The sequence below is a fragment of the Podarcis filfolensis genome (genome assembly GCF_964270895.1).
Source record: "Podarcis filfolensis genome assembly, chromosome: Z".
Classification (NCBI taxonomy): domain Eukaryota; kingdom Metazoa; phylum Chordata; class Lepidosauria; order Squamata; family Lacertidae; genus Podarcis; species Podarcis filfolensis.
The window spans coordinates 22,851,040-22,874,474 of NC_139617.1; the positions used below are offsets into that span (position 1 = coordinate 22,851,040).

The following is a 23,435-nucleotide window of genomic DNA, read 5'->3' on the forward strand; positions in this document are numbered from 1 at the left end:
TTCTTAGGAACAACTTTTGAATCTCCTGCGCAAAACATATCCTCTTAAACTTTTGACCCTCCTGTGAACAGCATTCTGAGCAAAACATTCCCTTGAACTTTTAACATTTGTGTGAGTTGTTTTTTTAACCTTCTTATGCATGAGAGCCTTTAGAGCAAAACCATTCTATAACCCATTACTTGCATACAAAAACACAAACACAAAATGCTGAAAGCCCCATTCCTTCACAGGGGCATTTTAATACCTGCCTCTTATTGTTTCCACATCATACAAGCCTCCCAGCTTCCTTTAAAAGCATGTTCGGCATCCAATTTTGACATTCAGCACAAAGAACAATTCAGATCCATATCCTGTGTTAATTGCAGCACATAGGAAATGAATCCAAATGTTGCCTTTTTTGTTTTCAAAGGTAGAATGGTTGTTTTTTCCTTCTTCCTATTAACCTTTGGTGCAACCTCGAATCTGTTTTGCACCTAGCATGGTCTAACCTAATATTTTTTATTTAATTACATTCATATCCTGCTTATCTTTCATGATGGATCTTAGAGCGGTGTGTGTGGAGTCCTCAGGTGGCTGCCAATCCAGGCACTGATCTAATAAAGATATTATCCTATCCTTATTTTGGGATTTCTCCCTCTCTAGTACATCAGCACAACTAGCTATATTTTCTCCTTCAGTACAACAATGTTTAAGAACCAAGAAATCTAATTTACAGGCCAAGGTACATGAGAAACTGTTAGGTATTATGGATGATCTGTGGCTGTCGACACCAGTACATAAATTATAGTTGCCTAGGGTGGGCTGCTGTATAAAACCTTATGAGCTGCATATTTCAAATGTTACTCCCTTTTCGGAGGAAAATATCAGTAACCTTGCCTTCAGAGCATTAAACTACTTCTCTATAGTCACACAGAAACACACATATGTATTATAGACTCAAAGGTATATCATTCACTCACACAACCACCATTATTTCCCAGCAAACTGAATCTAAGGCACATTGATGGTAATTCCCTGTTTGAATAAGAACTGATGAGAATTTCCTGGCAGAAACTCCTGGTTGGATGAGGAATTACATCATACTATTCCCTGACAGAGAAGGAGTGATCAGCTGGTTCAGGAGGACCAGTGGCGCAAGCCATGGAGGGAGTGAACCTAGGCCTTGCCACCAGGCCTGAGCCAGTCAGCCAGCAGCCCCTTTGACCAGAGAACCAAAACAGGCCCCCAAGAGGCAGCACCTCTTGAACCAGATTCACCCTGAGGAAATGTCCCTTCTGTACCCCAGAGGCCTCATGCTGACTGTGCTGGCATTTGGAGTTAAAACGCTAACCAGAAGTTGAACTTAATACTTTGCATTCCTACTGAAGAGGCACGCTTAACTTGGATAGAATCACCATGAGACTCTGAGTTTAGGAAAATAAGAAAGCTACATTCCTTCTGGAAAGTATATTCTGGCTAAGAAAGATCCTAGCTAAGGTGACGTTGCCTTGAGCCATGCTTGCTCTTGTACCTCAGTAAGCAGGACTGTAAAGATGTATCCTCTCCTAAGGTGAGGATGAAGAAGCAGGAAGCAGGTAATGAGGTCAAAAAGCCTATCAGTCTAGCACCTGAGGAAAGGTCACCACAGGTTAGGTCAGAAAGGACAGTTGAGGAAACTTGGGAGGTTCCTCCCTCTATCTACTTTTTCCTATGCAGGCACATCAGCCTCCAAGGAGAGTTGCACCCCAATGCTTCCAATAGACTGTGACAGAGTGCAAGGCTCAAAGATAAAGGGCTACTCTTTAAAGTCACTCTACTTTTTGTGAAAGAGGGAGAGATCAAGATGTATAGAAGGGCTCAGTTGAACTCCAGACCTTGTTTGGAGGATAAGACTAATAGCCATAATGGCAGTATGTTGCCTCCAGGATAAAAAAGCAGCATTGCTTCTCAATACAGTTACTTTGGAACTACAGGAGATGACTATTGCCCTCATGTCATGATGTTGAACCTTTCAAGAGACATCAGGGCTAGCCACTTTGGGAAACTGGATACTGGACTAGATCGGCCTTTGCTCTGATCCAGGAGAGTCTTTTCTGCTTAGACTTACCCAAGCTCATGCAACTGCAGCCTGATACTACTGCTTAAGCAAGCCACCTTCAGAGGTTTGTTGTGGCTCAAAGGATCCTGCTCATTTTTAGTTCAGCAACAGAACAAACTGGTTTAAATGTCTTTACTGACGTAAGGTACACAGAGCTATTTCTTAGATCAGGAAGATCTTTCTGTTCTTCTCTACTATGCTGGTTTCTGTCCACAGATTACCCCCTCCATGCCATTCTAAACAAACTGATACAGATCATGTACATCATTCAAGAGTCTCCCAACTGGCTCTTCCTTCACAAACTGCACCAGCTTAGCCCCACATATGAAGCGCCACTTTGCCGTTAGAAATTTCTCCCCAACTTAAGAACAACCAATGAAGAAGCCCAGATTTCAACTTTTTCACAGGAATATAAGTATTTGTACATCTAGCCCAGTGTTAAATATTGACTAGCTTTCCAGTGTCTCATCGGCCACCTGGATCTCCCCTCTCCCCAAATGGAGATGTCAAGGATTGAACTTGGGACCTTCTGCATCCAAACTATGAACTTACCATTGAGCTACAGTTCCTTCCACAGCAGTCAGAGCCTATTCTGTTATAGCCCCTGAATTCTTTGGGCAAGGGAATAGGAAGCTGCCTTTTACTGGGTCAGGCCATTAGTTCACCCAGCTTAGTATCATTGACATTGATTGCCAGAGGCTCTTCAGGGTTTCAGGCAAGACCTTCCTATCTGGAGATGCTGGAGACTGAAATGTTGTTCTACCACTAAGCTGCTATGGCTCTTCCATAAATTATGGTCCTATGCCTGAAAACACTCCAAAGACACACAGCCTTTCCTGCATGTAGCAAACTAGTGCATCAGCATACATCATCCTGTATGTGGTGTGCTCATTTACCACATGTGGGGAGTCCTTATGGCATGGTAAGTTTCATTTATATACAACTTTTTAGCCCAAAGGTTCCCAAAGCAGTGAACAAGATTAACACATATGAACTCAGAAGAAACATACAATAAAAGTACAAGATATACATCAATCAAAACAACATAAAATAGCATCAGAATTCAACCAAAAATACAGAAATATCATAGAATGTGACCATGGGCTCCTGAGATGATTCTACATGGGGCCATTTATCTTTCAAAAGGAAGTATCCTTCTTGGTCAGAGCTTCCCAAAAAAGCTTTAAAAGGACTGCAGCATTCTTCCTGTTGTTTTAAATGTAAACAAATGTAAACTATTTTTTATTAAGTTATTGGACATTTTTGCATGCCAGCGCTACTTCATGACTGAAAACAGTATATATGTGTAAAAGACCTATGCAGCAAAACTAAAATATCTGTTTATGGCCTTATTTTAAGCGTGGAGAAGAGCAGGCAATATTCCCCAAAGAAGTTATAAAGGATCATTTAATTCCACACACACACACACCAACCATTCCTACCCGTGTAGTGGTTGAGTACCTTCAATTTGGAAAGCAGCTTTCAGTAGTAAAGAAAACACACAAAACACTTACCTGCTCTCAAATGAGACATCTCCTCGGATTACATGAGTGCTTTCCTTGCCAATAAGAAACTTGATTCTATCATAAAAGAGCCTTGGAGGATGCTGAGAGAAAGGAGGCTGGCTCTGCTGAATGAGGTCAAGGGGATCAGGGGACCCTTGACAGAGCGGGCTTGAATAGCAATTGCTTTGCTGGCAGCAGTCAGGGTCTATACAGTCTGTCAAACCATCTGAAATGGATAATACAGGAAAAAATGTTGCAATACAGCAGCTAAAGGATCAACGGCTGGGAAGAATGCATTATTTATTTATTTACCTGCATTTACGATCTCTTCCTAGGAACATCTCAGAGAGACTTAACAATAGAAACACCATGGATATTATATATATATATATATATATATATATATATATATATATATATATGTATGTATGAGAGACAATTTCAGCATTCCTCGCTTACCATCCATACGTCTATGCCCTACTTTTTCTCCACACAGTGAAGTACCTGTGCAAGAAGGGGAAGGGTGAATCTCCAATGGGGGGTGATAAAAGGCTAGGTGACCCATAGTTGGAGATAAAACCCCATGGACTGGTGGTAAGTAAAGAGCTAGGCAGGTGGGAGCCAGCTGAGGGGAGAGTTTAGACTGAAGTTGGTGGTGCAACAGCCAACAGAAGAATGGAGAATGAGCACTCACACTTTACATTGTGGGTGCCCTTTGAGGGATCGCGCGTGGTGCTACGGTTCCCAGGGAGCTTACTGGCAAACAGGGGCTGGCTTGCCTCTCAGTGTTAATTTTTGGAGGTTCACACCCAGCCTCAGTAATCAAGTATTTTGCTGGGAGGTGGGGCCAGCCACATTTATAAATAGGGGTGGAGCCAACAATAGCCAGGCAGTCGGCTCTGGAGATTCACCCTCCCTATCCTCCCTTTGTTTAATGTTTCTTGTTTGCAGATTAACTTTTTCTTCCTGTTTGGAGGGCGCTGCTGCGGTCTTTGAGAGTTGCTGTTGAAGGAACGGGAAGAAATTTTCCTGCATTGGCAGGTTTTGTCTTCCCCATAGCAATTTGTCACAACTTGGGTGGTTTATGGACTTGGGTGGAATCCTTTAGTCTTTTCTTCCCTATATGGGGGGGGGGGAGAAGTGGTGACTCACCCCGCTGCAGCGGCGATTCCAGGGTCCCCCTCTTAAAGGGGTTATATATATATGGGTGTCACTGGGCATACACCAAAAGGTCGTCAGTGAACTACCCTGCGTGCAGGGATATGGGCTTGGCTGCCTGCTACACTTATGTCTCACAGAGCACCCCCATATCCCATTTACGCTGATGAGCCCCAGTTCTCCCCCGGCTGAGGGGCTGGGAGGTATACACGCCCAAGGCCTAAGCCAAGGTCTTCCTACATTCAGAAGTTTAATAAAATTTGGCCTAATTTTAATTCCATATCCCTGGGGGCTGGGGCTGTCGCCACCTGGTCACACAATGCAAGAAGGTAAATAAATTGAAAGCAGAGTAGCGATGTAAGGAAAGCAAGGTGCGGCACCTCCTATTCAATATGAAATGAGGAAGAGAGAAGAAAAAAGGAGATACATGTTGGACTGCTGTGCAAGATCAGTAAGCAGAAGAATTAAGGACAGAGATAAGCAGCTTACAATGTGAGATAGGAAGATCAGAAAATAATACTGTGCAATAATCTATATGTGAAAGAATGATAAGCTGAGTTAGTTTTATCTACATCAGTAAGGAAAAAAACAATGGGGAAGGAAGGAAGGAAGGAAAATAAAAGTAGGAAAGCTAGGTTCAAGTTTGGCTAGAGTATTTGCGATGGAATGACAGCAAGTTCCTATATATTTTTTGCTCTGTGTTGTAAAGGTAAAGGTAAGGTAAAGGACACCTGGACGGTTAAGTCCAGTCAAAGGCGACTATCGGGTGCAGTGCTCATCTTGCTTTTCAGGCCAAGGGAGCCGGTGCTTGTCCACAGACAGCTTTCCGTGGCCAGCATGACTAAACCACTTCTGGTGCAACAGGACACCTTGACGAGTGTCAGAGCACACAGAAATGCCATTTACCTTCCCGCCACAGCAGTACCTATTAATCTACTTGCACTGGTATGCTTTCAAACCACTTAGTTGGCAGAAGCTGGGACAGAGCAATGGGAGATCACGCCGTTGCATGGATTCGAACCACCAATCTTCCGACCGGCAAGCCCAAGTGGCTCAGTGGTTTAAACCACAGCGCCAACAGCGTCCTGTGTTGTATACATAATAAACAACTAATATACAACACAGTGCTATTTTTCTAATAAAAGAGGTGCCTGAACTCTCCATGAACACCTCTCTTGTTCTCTTATAATGGCAATGCACCCACCTGAGAGGTGCGGGAACTGAGTTCCAGCTGAAAAAAAGCCCTGCTGCCATCTTATAAAATACCAGGACAGTTTACAGCAACATATGATAAAACAATAAAATACAAAACAACATTAAAAAACCTTGCAAAACAATTGTTTAAAAATGGTTAAACAAAAGTTATTCAAAACTGCTGTGTAGGCCTGTTGGCATAAAAAAATCTTGAAGAGACACTTAAAAGTCAAAAGTGAAGATGTCTGATGTATCTCTGCTTAAAGAATATTCCCCAGCATGGAGATGGGCAACACTAAATACCTAACTTTTGGTTGAGGGAAGTTGGGCCTTTGTGGCATGATGGGCAACTAACATTGCTTCTCTGGATTATCTCAGCTAGAATATAAGGGCTCAGGCAGTCTGTAAAGGATCCAAGTGGTTCAGGGCTTTGTATGTTAACATAAGAGTGTTCTACCTGGACTGGTAGCAGATGAGCAGCCAATGGAGATGTTTTAGCAGAGGTGTCACATCAGCTGGAGTTTCAGGGCCAAGGGCAGCCTCACACTGCAGTAATCTAGTCTCAAGGTTACCAGTGCTTGGACTCTAGTAGTCAGATCCTCCTGATCCAGATATGGCTACAGCTGGTGTACAAAATGAAGTCACAGAGGGCACTTTGGCCTCTAACAGCATAGATGTGTCCACAAGCTACATACTTGCTAGGATTGTACCCTTTGTTAGTCCAACCCACTGACATTAACGGACACTGCTTTTAGGATGCTTCCTATAATATTTTATAGTACAGATATGTTTGCCAATCAGGGCTCCTCCAGAAGGAAAGGCAGGATATAAAAGCAATACATAACAACATTAAAATTGTTTCAACTTCTGCTGCTGGGATTGTTTTTTGATGCCTTGGTTTTGGAGATCTTATTTTGTATGCAAAAACACCAATAAAAACTACCATTGTCTGTTGCTCTTTTTAAAGGGGGGGACTTAGCAAGATGGGGGTCAAAGGAGGGCTGCAATTGTGGATTGTAGGACGGCAAGATTGGGGCCTGGATCAAATTTGGAACGCTTCCGCCTTTACTCAATACCAGCTGCACAGCCTAAGTAAGAATGTCTGGTAATCAGAGTGAATATCTGCTTGGAGGCTTGGACACATCTCTGTAGAGCCACAGCATGCTCTATGCTCTACAGAAAGCTTAGAAGTGATGTGATCCTCACCCAGACTGCTTGCAATCTGCAGTCTTGTTGGTTCTGGTTTTAGGTAGTGCCATTATTCTGGAGCCTGAGGCTCTAATGTGAGAATGTCACACTCAAAGATTTCAGCATAGGCTTTCCAGGCAGTTTATATGGAACCATCCCTGCTGCTTTTTGAACAATAGCTGGACATACAAAAGCATGTGTGCGTGTGTGTGTGTGAACCTTTTCAGCAAATCTGAAATATCATCTTAGATCATCCTTTGCCAGCCTGGTGCCCTCCAGATATTTTAGGCCACTCCCAGTCAGGAAACTTGTGGCTGCTGTGCCAAAGGAGCAAAGTGGGAGAGGCAAACAGGAATAAAATGAAAGAAGTAGTAAAATGTGGCAATTTCTCAGAAAAGTCAGAAATTTTTGCCACGGCGGGCATCAGCTGAACACGGCTGCTATCATTAAGTCTTGCCAGCATGGCACAGATGTACGCCACAAGCTCAAATCAGCACTCCACAGTTGTGCATCTGTTGCACTGTTTCAGATTGAGAGAGGTGCCTTTAATGTTATGTGCATATTTGAAGATGAAGAGTTTGGAGGTGGGGCAAAATGGTTGGGAGGACACATTATTATCCCACTTCAGAGAAACATGTCTGAATTGTGCACTCTGCAGTGTGGTCCTTCACTTTGTTTATTTGCCAGTTTAAATATTCATGTGATATACTTGCTTTTAGCCCCAAATAGGCTCACAAATAACAGAAAATTAAAAGAGTGAAATTAGTTTAAAAATGAGCAAGCAACAAGCTTGCTAGTCAAAACAGGATCAGTACTAAAAACTTAAATGGTAAGTTACTTTTGATAACAGATGGCCCTCGGCGGGGTGGGAAGGCAAATAAAAGGCAATAAAAGGTAAAGGTAAAGGGACCCCTGACCATTAGGTCCAGTCGTGGCCGACTCTGGGGTTGCAGCGCTCATCTTGCTTTATTGGCCGAGGGAGCCGGCGTACAGCTTCCGGGTCATGTGGCCAGCATGACTAAGCTGCTTCTGGCGAACCAGAGCAGCACACGGAAACGCCGTTTACCTTCCCACTGGAGCGGTACCTATTTATCTACTTGCACTTTGACATGCTTTTGAACTGCTAGGTTGGCAGGAGCAGGGACCCAGCAACGGGAGCTCACCCCGTCGCAGGGATTCAAACATCCGACCTTCTGATCGGCAGGTCCTAAGCTCTGTGTTTAACCCACAGCGCCACCTGTATCCCTCAAAAAGGCAATACATAGGATCTAACTGTACAATACTTGGGGGTCATAAAGCATGCCCATACCTCCATCATTATCGATGCTGTCTCCACACATCATTTCCATGACAACATTGCATCCCATTCCGCTCCAGCCCACCTGGCAGACACAGTGCCATCCATTCTGATCAAGGGTGCATCTTCCATTTCCATAACACAGACCTGGGCAACCATCTAGGAAGAGAACAATTAAACAAAACTTTATGTATTATCATTGTCCATGATAATTTTTATCAATCAATCAATTTTATTATCAATGTGACATATTACCACTCTCCTTGCTATACAACCATTCTGTCATAGCTGAATACTGTTTGTGCAAATGGTCAACAGAGATTATTTTCAGCTGAAGAAAAAGTTGTTTTAGAGCTTCTTGAATGGAAGCTTGAAACAAGCACTTAGTAAGGGTGGGTGAATCTCTATTTTAGACAGATTCTCCCAGTTTCTCATTTTCCCAATCTTAAGTTCAGTCCTTCACATTACCTCATCAGTTTCTGGCTATATATATATATATATATATATATACATATTTATGTATACGGTCCTCTTGAAAATTCATCTGCATTATGGAGCAAATTTCTCCTTTCAGTCTAGTATATACATTTTTTCACAAGCAGGTTTTCCCTATTACAACACATTTTGTATGTTATTTTCACTATATACAAAACTTTTTATATACATTTTTGTACACATTGCCTGGTTGGATAACTGCCCTGTAAAATTTGGAGAAGTCCGCATTTTAAAGGATGGTTGTGTTTCAAATCTTATACTGTTTTGAAAAATGTGAGTTAGGTAGGTTTAAATGTGAACTGCATCAAATTTCTCCTGTATCCCTAATAACATGCGGCCTGATTCTATGCAGCTTTATCCCATAGTGAGTCCCACTGTACTAAATGAAGCTTGCTCCCAAATAAGTGTGCTCTGACCAGCTTATGGATCACACCCTGGACCACATGTAGGGATGAAGAATAGTTTTGTCTGGTTTACATTTATAGGCAAACTAACTTGATTCTCACCTCCTGGACTAATGCATGGAAAGGAACATAATCTTTGGATTTCGCACTTCTCTGACTTTGCAATACAGCTCTCAGCATTATAGGATAAAAACATTTAGAAATGCATACACTGAACAAAAATATTATATAAATATGTATTTTCTTATGAAGTACATATATTAAAGTATTTAAATACAAATTCATGTACGAATTTTCATACAGATTTAAAAAACAAAACATGCAGATTAATATGGAAATAAGACTGAAAGGACTAATGAATAAACATTTGTGAAATTAACACAGACTGGAATAGACCGATCCATTATATTAAAAAAAATCTGCAGAGAATAACTGCTTTTACTCAACAGCTTATCAAAATTCAAACTTGGTTCAGTGAATTAGATATAACCCTGTGGTTTAGTACACTTAAGAACCCCAGTTCACTCATGATTGGCTTAACCCTCTCAGGTATCTTTTTATATTTATACCTATACCTATAATCTCCTTAGTATATTGATTGCACAAACTAACAAACTGAAACATCATATTCTACTTGCATTTTAGATGGTTTGTAACCCTTGTCTTTTGTAACATTCTTTTGGAATTCTCTATTTTTAAGCGGGGTGCAGAAACCTCAGGCCCAGGGGGTAAATGTGGCCAACCAGGTCTCTGTTTGGCCTGCAGGGCTCTCTCCACACCACACACCCTCCCCAGCCACAGCTGCACTCTCTCTCTTTCTCCACACACACACACACGTCATGCTGCACAAACTCCTATAGCATGTTGCCTTATTAATATGTCAGTGAACTCTGATAATGCCTTTTGCTTTCCTGGGTAGAAGAGAGGAGGGGATGTTCAGAAACTAGCATACTGTACAAAACTAAAATTTGCATTTGTTGCTCTGCCTTTTTTGTCTCTGGCTCTACCCACCATTGGCAGAAAGGAATCATAGAACTGTAGAGTTGGAAGGGACCACAAGAGTCATCATGTCCCAACCCAATGCTTTTTTTCTAGAAAAATAGGTGCTGGTCCTCACCATAAAGTTGTTACAGTAAGTGCCACACTTTTTAACAACAACAACAACAAGGTACCGGTACTACATACCCCTGAGTACCTCCTAAAAAACAGCATTGTCCCAACTCATGCAATGTATGAATATTTTGCTCAATGTTGGGTTCAAAACCACGTCCCTCAGAATAGGAGTCTCCTGCTCTGCTGAGTTATCCCAGCACATACGTATGCAGCCCTCACGCTGAAAAAGCTTCTCTGTCCCTGCTTTTAAGAATGCCAAAAGAACTGCAACCTTGCAGTCCAGTCCTTTGTGTGTTTACACTGAAGTAAGTCCCGCTATGTTCAATGAGGTGTGAGCATGTTTTAAGACTGCAGCCTTAATACCCATAAATGGTTTGGATTCACTCTCTTTCTATGACATGCTCATCACAGCTTGAGTTTCAGCCAGCAGATGTGTTCAACAGAGCTTGCCTGCAGCATTCTGAAGCTGCTTAATTATGTTCTATTGATTGGTGAGCCTGAGTATTGGCAATAAGCTCTGAGCCAGCAGCTGTGTCTGGGGGCGGGCGGGGGCACACCAAGTTCTCAGCATTCATACTGCACTCCTAACATCCCTTAGCAAGGCAGACAGAATTATCTGTAGCTGTAGAAATTCAAACAACTGGCTAAAGAAGAACTCTGTCAAATAAGAATCAATAGGTCCACCACAAGACTCCTGCCAGAAGACTATGAAACTATGAAATTAGAGACTAGCAATGGACTGGGTGTGGGGAAGGCAAATATCAAAAAGGCTGTCTTCATCCCTACCAAGCTTCTTGAATACTAAGATCAGCAGAAGGGGCTTTCTTGATACTTAGGTCACCCACATATGTGTGTGGGAATGTTCTTCAAGAGATAACTTTCTCTCTGACAGCTGGGGATGCAAGAAGACAGTGATTTCCATTCCAATGCTCACTTGTCACCATCAACACTGTTTCTATTCTGCTACGGTTCACTTTCCAACAAATACTCTCATTTGTCTTGCACTATTTAACTATTTATGTAACTTACATTCATTTCAGTGTAAACGTCAAAGCAATGTGGAAAAAAGACATTCACAACACACTGTAAAACAATGATATGAACAAATGCAAATTGCATTCACTTAACTGATTTCTGTTCCTGACCACAGACAAACATGTGAACTGCAGCAATTTCTGCCACCTTTTCTGTTTTGTTAGAAGTCACCAACATCCATAGAGGCAGCCCTTAAGCTGTATAAGTCCTTCTCCACTGATATGCCTGTTTCACCTTCATTGTACAGCACTTGCCGTAAACTGAATTTACTTCTTTATCCTGGCCTTTGTCAATTAAGATCTTTTGTTTTGTGGTACCCACCTTTTATTGGATCTATACTGCTGTGTTCCATTTGGAATGATTGACTTATTTTTATTATTGTTAACAGTTTTATGTTTTATAACTTTATACTCCTTTGCTGTAAGTCACCCTGGGACCTTATATGGTGAAGGGGGGGAAAGTAAGCTTATAAATAAAAAGAAATGAGTGGGGAATGGAGCCATTGACATTTTTTGAATCACATGCTTTTAACTATCCTAAACCTTGCCCCTTCAACAGAGCTATACCTCAGGCTTTGCAGACTTGAGTCACAGGGAGACCCAGGCAAAAGAAGGAGGCGGACTACAAACATATGTTTCCCTCAAATGGTTTGCATTTTCTCCTTTCCCCCCCCAAGCTCGCTCCTTAACAGCTTCCCTCCAACAAGTCACGAGCATAACATAGAAGAAAACAGAACCAGCATTTGTGTACCTAAATGAAAATACATAAACCTTTCAGTATTAATTTGCCATCTGTTGATTAAGATGAAGTGCCTCCACTTACTGAAAATAGGTCGTTTTGCTACCTTTGTGAATGGAAGATATCATTAATCTCATCTTGTTATCTCAATGACCATTAAAAAAAAGGTTTCCAGCGGTAACATCGTGTGAAATAAATACACTGCAGTTATTTTTAATAGTTATTGTTCTCTATCCAGGAGTGTTTCATCGTCTTTTGCAACATGGACTGTTCTAATGAACTGAATAGCAAAATATGATGGCTTTGATCCAACTATATATGTGGCATAGCAGCTGGCCGCTACGTGTGCAGTCCCATCTACTTGGAATCAGTACTGAGCTGCAGCATGGCCTTGGTGACATGCTGGAGTTAAATAAGGTTGATGCCTCCAACCCCTTAAGTATGAATGTCAGTTAGTTTTTTTTTGTGGATGTTTGGAAGCATCAAAGACACAGTGGATGCAAGTTGTAATAAAATGCGGGATGGAATTATCTGCAAATCCTGATGTCGATCTTAACCACATGAATTTTTCTAATCCCTGTCTTGCTTCTTAATCTCTGCAAGAAGCAGTACCCTTTTGCTTAATATATATATACAAAATTAAAGTATAGTATATGCATCAATATATGCATTATTGTACAAATGATTTTACATACATGCTATATGCTTATACATTCCGAGTTTCCTAAACTAGCATTTCAAACATGTACATGCAAACATGTATATAATTGTATAATGATATGTATGTTTTAATTCGTTTCTAAAATTGTGCCGTGGAAATATAGTACAGCATGGAGTTGGCCTCTTTTATACATATTCTGCATGTAACATACACATATAAGTTTACATGTAATTAGCTACGCCTGGGATAAGGTAGCCTCTCAATGCCCCCAACACAATGTCCCCACATTCTACTCATGAAATGACTGAGCGCATGAAGGTGGAGTGGGATCATGCCTCCTTGCTCGATCCATGAAGTTTCCATATCTACTGGCATCCAATTCCTACAGGCATCTCCTTATCTCTGTTCTGCATTCAATCCAGAGAAGTGAGATCCTTCTCTCCCTCATCAGTCAGGCTTTCTCTGGTTGTTGAAAAGTCCCCCCACCTCCAGCAACTGCTCAGTGCTTTGATTTAATATTTTGCTGCACTTTTTTTTCATTTCTTTAAATTTTAGCTTTGTGTTTTATAGTTGCATTCTTTCCTGCAAAGTGCTTAGAGATTTTTCTTGCAAGGCGTTTAAGATTTTTCAGTTACACAGTCTGTACACTGCATAAATGAATGATGAAATAAATTATTTAATCAATGCATGTGAACACAGGAGCCAGCTCCTAGGGGCTGAGTTCCCTTTGCCCCCCCCATAAAATATTTGAGGGGGCTTGTCCCCCCAAAACTGATGGGCATTGCCATTTAAATAGTGTGCATGTGCCACATCTTATGATCAGTTTATGTGGGGTGGGGCCAGTGGCGTAGTGTGGGGGGTGCAGGGGGGGCCGGCCACACCGGGCGCAACATCTGGGGGGGGCGCGCTCGCACTTGCAGCTCTCTGCCCCTACTGGATGAGGGGGCGCAAATTACTTGCCTTGCCCCGGGTGCTGACAACCCACGCTACGCCACTGGGTGGGGCTTACCTACCCACCCACCCCAATATTTTATTCAAGTTGGCACCCCTGCATGCGGACATAAAAAGAGCTCATACCAGAAAGAAGTCCTTTTAGTCCAGCATCCTGCTGTTGCCAACCAGATGCCTGGATTAATTATAACTGGATTTTTATTTAAAATGTAACCAAGAGCACAAGAAAGAGACGTTTAAGGTTTTGGTTTTTGCTGGTGTTCAAAGGAAATTCAGTAATCAAACAGAAAATATGCCTGCAAGTGAATTAAGAAGAAACCAGTGTATTTAAAAAGAGCTGGTATCTGGCCAACCTGTTTCTATAAATGCAGGCACCCAAGTCTCCTGCATGCAATTAAAACCTTTATGGATTTAAAACAACAACAACAACTTTGGGAACATCTAGATGACATTTTGCCAAGGCTACACTATTAAATGACTTGGAGAAAATGTATCATTTTTCATTAAAATTGAAAAGTTACATTTCCACAGCTGAGCAATGACTTCTGAACAGAGCTGTGAGTTCTAGATTCTTATTAGGAATATCATTAGAAATTAGCCTTGGGGTAGAGGGGAAGGAAAGAAAGGGACGTCTTTAATAACTAGCACAATATTTAAATCCTGTAAAGTGAAGGGACAGAATATAGGAATTATTTAAACTGTCTGATGGTTTTGGTCTCACAGAGCTTCTATTAAATGAAATCGAAATGGGATGTATGTTTTCTAATGGTTATGTCAGTATTATTTCACACAGAATCCGCGAAAAGGAACTCAATTTGGGCGAGCAGAAACAAAATAGAATAGTGCTCTTGTGTTTTTGGTAGTTTTGTAGAAGGGAAAATTCCAGTAGATGACTTTTCCAGCCCTATTAATTAGGGTGGCCACTTAGCAATGGAGTCTCCAATGTTTTTCGGTCAGTGGGCGCATTTGGAATTTGGAGAGAGTACCATGGGTGCCTGTCACAAAATGGCTGCCACTTTGAGAAGAGTAGAAAAAGAGACAAGTGCCAGCATCAGCCACCGAAGCACTTGCTCTCAAGAGCAAGTCCAGAATGGAAGGGAGGGGGGGACTCCAACCTTAGCAGCCAACAAAATGTGGGAATGTTTAAGGAAGAATAGGGAAAGCCCAAATTTAGCAAGGAGCAGTGTTTTTTCAACAAAGACTTACTGAAACATTTGTGGGCACCACACGATGTAGTGCTGGGCACCCTGGTTTCCATAGACACTATGTCCCTTGGCTTTGTATCATTAAAAAAGGGACTATGTGCCACTGAAAATGTAATTTGCTAAAAGAAAAAAATGTACCTCAATTTGCATAAATTTGCATATATTGATTTATCTGAATTGCATAGACTGATCTCTTTGTAGATACAAATTTAGAAATAATTAAATTTCACAGGAGGAAAGCTAATTAATTCCCCACTCAAAATACAGTAAGCCCACAATTTACATGCATTTAATTTGTGCGGATTTAGTTTTATGCGTTTGGCAGAAATAAAAAAAGAGGGCAAGGTTCTGGGAGAAATAACTTTGAGAATCCTACTCATCATTTAACCCAATGTGTCTGACTATATGTGATTTTGGCTTTAGGCACAATCCCTGGAACATAACCCCCGCATAAGCTGCAGGCTTACTGTACTGCTAATAAATAAACTATTCAATGAATTGGTAATTCATCCACAAATCAGCAGGTCCACTTCTGATTTCTCACCCAGATCTTGCATCAAAATCAATACCACTTAAATGAATTACACCCCATTCACTGGTTATCACCTCTCCTAATGAATTAAATAAATAATATGCATATTTCCTTCCAAGAAATATATTCAAGGCATAGAATCATAGAATTGTAGTTGGAAAGGACTCCAAGAGGCATCTAGTCCTTCTGCAACGCAGGAATCTCAACTAAAGCATCCACAGCCTATGGCCATCCAACCTTGACTTAAAAACTTCCAATGATGGAAAATCCGCCACCTTCCAAGGGAGTCTACTTCAAACAGCTCTTACCATCAAAAGGTTCTTCCTGATGTTTAGTCGGAATGTCATTTCTTGTAACTTGAAGCCACTGGTTCTGGTCCTACTCTCTGAAGCAGGAGAAAACAAGCTTGATCCTTCTTCCACGTGACAGCTTTTTAGATATTTGAAGATGTCTGTCATATCTCCTCTCTGTCTATCATATCTTTTCTAAACATACCCAATTCCCTCAACCATTCCTCATAAGGCTTGGTTTCCAGACTCTTATCATCTTGGTTGATCTCATCGGCACACATCCCCACTTGTCAATATCCTTCTTAAATTGTAGTGCCCAGAACTGGACACAGTATTCCAGGTGTGGTCTGACCAAGGCAGAATAGAGTGGTACTATTACTGCCCTTAATCTGCACACTATACTTCTGTTTATGCAGCCTAAGTAGTATTAGCTTTTTTTTTTGCTGCTTGCATCATGCTGTTGACTTACGTTAACCTTTTCACTTGTACTACTGGCAAGCTAGGTGCCCCCCCCCCCAATCTTATATTTGTGCGGTTGGTTCTTCCTGCCGAAGTGCATTCCTACCTTGCATTTGTCCCTATCAAAATTCATTTTGTTATAGTTTTGGCCCAGATCTCCAATCTGTTAAGGTCATCTAGAATCCCAATTCCATCTTCTGTGGCAGCTACCAATGCTTAAAATTCTTCATGCATCATAAAACTCAACAATATGTCATAAACTCAAAACCCTAAAAATCTATAGAAAAGGCAAAATGGCTGACCTAAACTAGGCAACTGTAGAAAATTAATTCTAATTCAATCTGGGTCAGGGTTCTTACTAGGAGATGAGGTGGCTTTACTTCATTAATTGGTAGGACAGCAAGTTAGAGTTGTCACTGCCACGAGTCATATATTGATTCCTGAAATGTCCTTGGAAAGTGGTTTATAATGATGTCCTGTTCTGTTCCCTTCAGGGAAGTTGTAGGGCGCCAGGGCAGTATGGATGCCCCATGAACCCACTGAGAGAGATGTTTCCTTTTCTTTCCCAGGGGCATTTGATGATTCAATTCACGGTGCACAGCAGTGATGACCGGTGAGCTTACTGATTTGTTATGAAAAAGGAAGTCTACCACCCACCACACAATTTACACTTCTGGACAAACAATGCAAGAGTACAACAGCTCAGACAGTGCTGGGAAAACTGGGCTGCCTGGTATGAAAAAGGGCACCTGGCCTACTTCCCATAATAAGCTTCATCTGGCCAAAACCCTCTTCTACACAATGCAGCTCAGTCTAAACTTCTTCCAGACACCTAACAAGTTTGACTTACTGACTTTCAAGGAAAGAGATTCCACAGGCTCCTCCCCCAAATTCTCCCATAGTTGACCTGGTGCTAGAGCTGAGTTCTAGTAATGTTTAATTTGGGCACCTCCCCTGGATTGTACTGGGGAAGGAAATACTACCCTACCTTGTATTCTGACACTCTCCTAAAAGGGAAAAGTAGCTCATTCTATCTTCAGGCAGTATTTCATCTATAATGCAGCTGCTGGAGTCACTGCAGAGCTGGCTGGATCTGCAAGGGAGTTTCCCTCCCCAAGGGGAATATATAAGGGGTGGGAGAGGCAAATAACATGTATTTCCAAGAGGAATTGATTTAGTAGGACATTGCTTGAGGGACTTTTGCCTCTTCCTAACACCATCTCCCTGTCAGGTGGATTACCAGCAACTGGACTAGGTTACAGCTCTGCAATTATCTTTCCTGGTCTCTTCTGTGGAGCAGAAAAACTCTTCCAAGGTTTAATTTCAACAAATATGTTGCCTTTATTGCTCCTGGCTATGATGTTTCATCCTCTTTGTGCCAGGCACAACCTAGACCTACTTGTAGCGTAACAAGGCTCTGTTCAGTCATGGCTCAGTAGTCAACTTCATCTGGTCTTTCATTTGCTTCCAATGACACAATTTTCAGACATTTTCTTTCACCAGTTCTAAAATGTTTGGACTAGTGACACTATCAACATGCAGAACACAATCTATCATTGTGTACATTCAGTATAAGCTACTGAACTTTATTTTGATTGGTTTTGTATATGTTCGTAGAATATTTTATTATACAACTGTACACCACCTTGAAATGCATGCATACAGACATAAATATCATAATAAAAAATAAACTAAAACCAGTATGAGCTAAAGGTATCATGTTTGCAGGGATGTGTGTTGTCTTATTGCTACCTGTCAAATGTTATTCTGAATTATCCAGTTGTCTGTTTAATCCCAACCTGAACTGGAATGTGTGTGTGTGTGTACCAAAAGTCCAAAAGCAGTTTCCAGCAATAAAAATATAGATGGAAACCAGATACAATTTAAAAATAAAAAAGCAAGCAGTACGAACAAAGGCAACCTAACACCCAAGAGTAGGCTGAGCAAGTCATCAAAAAGCCAGGGAGTTGACTAGGAGTTGACTAGGTGACAGAAGACCAACAACAGCATTGCTGTCCATGAATCTAGGGGGAGAGATTTCCAAAGTCAGTGTGCACAGCACAATTTCCCGCAGCCCAACATAGTGTGTCATACAAGGTGAGACAGTTTAAGCGTGCACATAATTGCCGTAACCTATTTATTTTTTTAATAAAAAAATATACTGCTTGATTGTAGAAAAAACCTCAGTGGTACGCACCCAACTCACCAATGGTGCAATGGTCCCCTTCCCATCCAGGGCTGCATTCACACTTTCCATCTTTGCACTGCCCATGTTCAGTGCAGTGAGAAGTACATGTGCGCTCCTCGCATGTCGGGCCTACCCAGCCTTCTTCACACTGGCAGGTTCCTCTTGCACAAATACCATGGCTGCCACAATCCAGTACACAGAGTTCTTTGAAAACAGAAAGTAGCAGACCCAGTTAATTTAAGAAAGTAATAACAATGAAAGATTAATATTCACATCTGCATTTTCCTGAACGCGAGGCCAAGTTTGTTCAATGGGGTGGGTGTCTTGGTTCCCGAACCACGGATACTCTTACAGGGGAGCAATAAAGTTTTATTTAAGGCCCGCAATGGCCAGGCTACAGGTTCAGAACACCAAAGGGTCAACTAGAGAACAACAACCAGGGGGTCTGAGACCAGACAAAAGCTACAAAGATGTCTTGACCTACAAAGATGTCTTCCACCTGCTGTCAAAAGAGAGGCATTTCATGCTCACTTGTGAGACCCTCCATTTGAGACAGGTGTGCTTGGAAGCAGACATTACTGCAAAAAGGAATGCAGTATGGGTCAGTTCCCAGTAGTGGAGGTGGTGCTCGTTCCTTGGTGACAGGATGGAGGTTGGCCCTTCTGGCTCTACCTTTTGCTATCCCGTCTCCCCTCCTGGCAGGTTGAAACCCCCCACTGCTAATGAATCCCCCTGCAACATGGATGGGGCACAATCGGGAGCCAGTGAGATATATCCCCTTCCTCCAGCCTTACCCTCCCTCTCAGGCCTCACCCTGCAGGGAGTGTCCTCCTCCTCCTGTTCCTCACCTGACAGCAATTGCCACTGCAGCCCCAAGCCAGTTAGGAGATCAGGGCTCATTAAATTGGGAAAGAGATTCTCAAACATACACACATACATGATTGCACAATATACCATATATAATTCCACAATCCTTTGGACCACACTTCTGATATAGCACCCAGCTCATTGGACCTAGGAAGCACATAGGGAAGGTTCGGGAGGGATTACTTTGAAGCAATAATAAATCCAAAGGATAAAAGCTTTATTGCCTGACAGTTTTGAATCCACTAGGAGGTTATTTTCAGAAGGGTTGCGAAGGTGAGCTTGTAAAGATCCCTGGGTCCCAGTGCAACTCTGGATTTCTCTTCGGAATCCCTAAATAGGTCTGAGCCTAGAAAATAATAACTCAAAACTAAAGCTACCAGCCAAATCCTCTTTATTCCGTCACTCAGAAAAGAAATGCATGACAATATGGGCTTCCACATTCTTGAATCTGAAAGGATGAGTACAAGGCAATTTGGTTATCAGGAAACTGGCTGTTCCGATTGTCATACCAGGGAGTGCAAACATCATTATCTTCCATGATGTGAATTATTGTTCTTATGGTCCTAGCATTTAGCTGTGTTCCAGAGATGAAAAGAAGTCTCTTTTTTTCTTGCACCTACCTAGGTTTTGGTTTTATAGTTATTATTAGTAGTAGTAGTATTGGGAGGTGTTTTTTTTAACTTAGTCACAAACGATCTCATTAGGAATGAGTAGTGAGGTAGCCAAGAGTGTTGGCAATGCTAAATTGTTCATGGACGTTAAAATAAAATAGGTTGTGAAGAGCTCCAGAAAGGATGTTTCCAAACTGAGTGAATGGGTGGTAAAATGGGAAATGCAGTTCAATGTAAACAAATGTAAACTGACAAAAACTATATTTTAATCTCACATATGCACTTAGCGGGTCTGAACTAGAGGTGATGGGCCAGGAATGAGACCTTGGGGCCATAGTAGATAGTTCAATGAAGATGTGTGGTAGTTGTGAAAAAGGCAAATTCTATTTCAGTGATCATTAGGGGGGTGAGGAACTGAAAATAAAACTGCTATCATAATTCTGTTATACAAATCTAAGGTGTGACTGCATTTGGAATACTGTGTGTAGTTTTGGACACTTCAACTCAAAAAGTATATTGTAGAGTTGGAAAAGGTTCATAAAAGGGCAACCAAGATGATCAAGGGGGTGGAGTGACTGCCCCATGAAGAATGGTTGCAATGCATGGGACTTTCTAGATTAGAAAAGGCGAGTAAAAGGTTAAATGACAGAATCTTTTAAAATTATGCATGGTCGGGATACAGAAAAGTTTTTCCTCCCACTTTCATAAAACTAGAATCAAATCAAGCTGAATGTTGAAAGATGCAGGACAGATAAAATGAAGTACTTCAATAATAATTAAATTTTATTATTTGCTTTTTTTTGCCAACCCAAAGCAATTTACAATATTTTAAGCAAACACACACACACAAACCAGCATAAAAAAATCTAAAAGACAATTCTATTTAAACATGCCACCCATGCAAATTAAAACATGCCACCCATGCAAAAATGCCCATGGGCTAACCAAAAAGTACTGTTTTTGCCTGGAATCTCAAGATATATAACAATGGTGCCAGGCGAGTCTCCCTGGGGAGGGCATTCCACAAGCAGGGAGCCACCACTGAAAAAGCCTGTTCTCATGTTGCCACCCTCATGACCACCCACAGTGGGAACATATGAAAATGGGCCTCCATTTACGATGGCAGGGTCCAGTTGGGTTCATATGGTGAGAGATGGTCATAAGGTAGTTTAATTGATTAACAGAACATAAATCAATGTATTAAATCCTATGCACTTGTTTGAGAGTAAGCCTGGTTGAACTCTATGGTACTTACTTTTCAGCAGGCATGCATAGGACCACACTATTATAAGTATTATTTATTAAAATTCTATACCACCCTTCATCCAAGGATCACAGGGCAATTTGCAATATAAAATCTATCTTACTGACTTAAAAGGCTGTTGCATAGTATTTCCTGTGGCAAAGTCTCACTGAGGATCCAGAGGGCAGTACACCAAGACAGAAGGAGCAATACAACTGCTGTCTCTAACCAAGGGCCAGAGGGAAAAGAGAAACCCTTGACAGCCTGTAACTTTGATTTCCCTGTTGTTGTTGAGCAGCTGCATCAGGGACAAATATAAAAATAGCTACCATCGACATCATCACACCCCACCTTTCACTTCTCACTGGAAGAAGTCTCTGACATACCACTATTATATGTGGATAATTTGCATTATTTCCCCTATATAAAAAAGGAGGTGAGAAGATCCAAGTAATTTTTGCTCAATTAATTTCTTGGATGTTGGATCTAATCATATTCCATAAATTTATTAAACAAATTAGAAAACTGAGTTATCAAAGGTCTCAGAAATTACGTATGCCATATTTTGTAGATTAAAAGGCAGCCTTAAATTCAAATTATGGCTGAACTGAGCCCCCATCTGCAATATACATTTAAAGCAACATCATACAATTTTAATAGTCCCAAATAATTATGGGAAGTGTAGTTAGTAAATGGTAATTGAGAGGTGTAAGGAGACCCCTATTCCTCTCACACAGTTACAATTTCCAGAGTTCCGCAGGAAGAGGGATTGACTGTTGAACTGCTCTGAGAACTGGAGTTTTGTGAGGGGCACAGGGGGCTCCTAACAACCCTCAGCACACTTAACAAACTACAGCTCCCAGGATTCTTTGGGGGATGCGATGGCTGTTTAATGTGGTATGATACTTATTTAAATGTGCAGTGCAGGTGGGTCTCACACTACAAAGCCTTCAGAAGTAATTCTGCAGTGGCCAGAAGATCAAGATCTCTGAGAATAATTTTAGACTGATATTTTGAAATTTATTTATTTGGAGGAAAATATAGACTTCTTAATCAAAAGCACCTGTCTCAAGTGGGATATACGATGCTCAATAAAATACAGATAAAATAAAGAAAAACTATTGTAAAAGTATGCCTAAAATAATCTTAGATATGCAGGTATAACATGGCATGGTATGAGGAAGATAATCTGACATAAAACAGAAGACATGTCTTGCTGCAGCATCAGGCCAAAGACTTATCTAGTCCAGCAATCTTTTTCGACAAATGCTGAAGATATAACTCTTTACCCTGGCTGTTGACACTTCTGGTGTATATTTTTAGGGCTCATCTTATTTTTGGTTATTCTAAGTTGTTTTAAACTATCTAATGTTGTGTTTTAATGGTTGTAGCCCACCCTAGAACCTTACGGTGAAGAGCAGGTAATAAATTGCAATAATACAAAGGAGGAGGGAGATTTGGTGTGAGCAAGCAAGCTTTGAGTTGAAGGGTGATTGACTGAAATGTGAAGATTGCTTTTACTCAATGGAGGATTCCCACACAATGTAGAATCTGATTTCCCAAGGTTCTGCATCATATAAGGAGATTCTATGAGTACAGAATCCCACTGCTTCAGAATGTTGCTCTTGAAATCATGGAGAGCAATGAGGATGCAGCTAGCAAGCTCATATTGCTTCTTCACAATGACTGTGCTGTATTTCTGAATTTGGACAATGCCTGCATAGGGGTTTTGTATGCAAATAATATTACAATGAAATTACAAGAAATTCATTGTTTCTGTCCTAGGCTGCAAATTATATGACTGCTGTAGTGTTACTCCATAAGTCATAGGATTACACGAAGCTGCCATATGCTGAGTCAGATTACTGTCTACACTGACTGGCAGCAACTCTCCAGGGTTTCAGACAGGAGTCTGTCCCTGCTGTCCCTGGAGATGCCGAGGATTGACCCAGTGACCTTATGCAGAACCAGGGAACCAGGCAGAGGGCCTTCTCGGTAGTGGCACCCACCCTGCGGAACACCCTCCCACCAGATGTCAAAGAGAAAAACAACTACAGTGGTACCTCAGGTTAAGTACTTAATTCATTCTGGAGGTCCGTTATTAACCTGGAACTGTTCTTAACCTGAAGCACCACTTTAGCTAATGGGGCCTCCTGCTGCCACCGCGCCGCTGGAGCCCGATTTCTGTTCTTATCCTGAAGCAAAGTTCTTAACCTGAAGCACT

General features: G+C 41.4%; 1 protein-coding gene across 12 annotated transcripts in view; it reads right to left on the bottom strand.

The window, feature by feature from the left end:
- TENM1 (teneurin transmembrane protein 1) overlaps positions 1 to 23,435 on the bottom strand; it is a 393,076-nt gene that overhangs the window by 126,504 nt on the left and 243,137 nt on the right. For 10 of the 12 annotated variants that reach the window (XM_083595774.1, XM_083595782.1, XM_083595781.1 and 7 more), the window contains 3 exons: positions 18,500 to 18,694; positions 8,432 to 8,578; positions 3,592 to 3,808 (listed from right to left, as the gene is read on the bottom strand). In XM_083595774.1, coding sequence (XP_083451900.1) covers positions 3,592 to 3,808; positions 8,432 to 8,578; positions 18,500 to 18,694 — 559 coding nt within the window. The remainder of the gene's footprint in view (positions 1 to 3,591; positions 3,809 to 8,431; positions 8,579 to 18,499; positions 18,695 to 23,435) is intronic. The other 2 variants (XM_083595775.1, XM_083595780.1) reach the window with 1 other exon arrangement.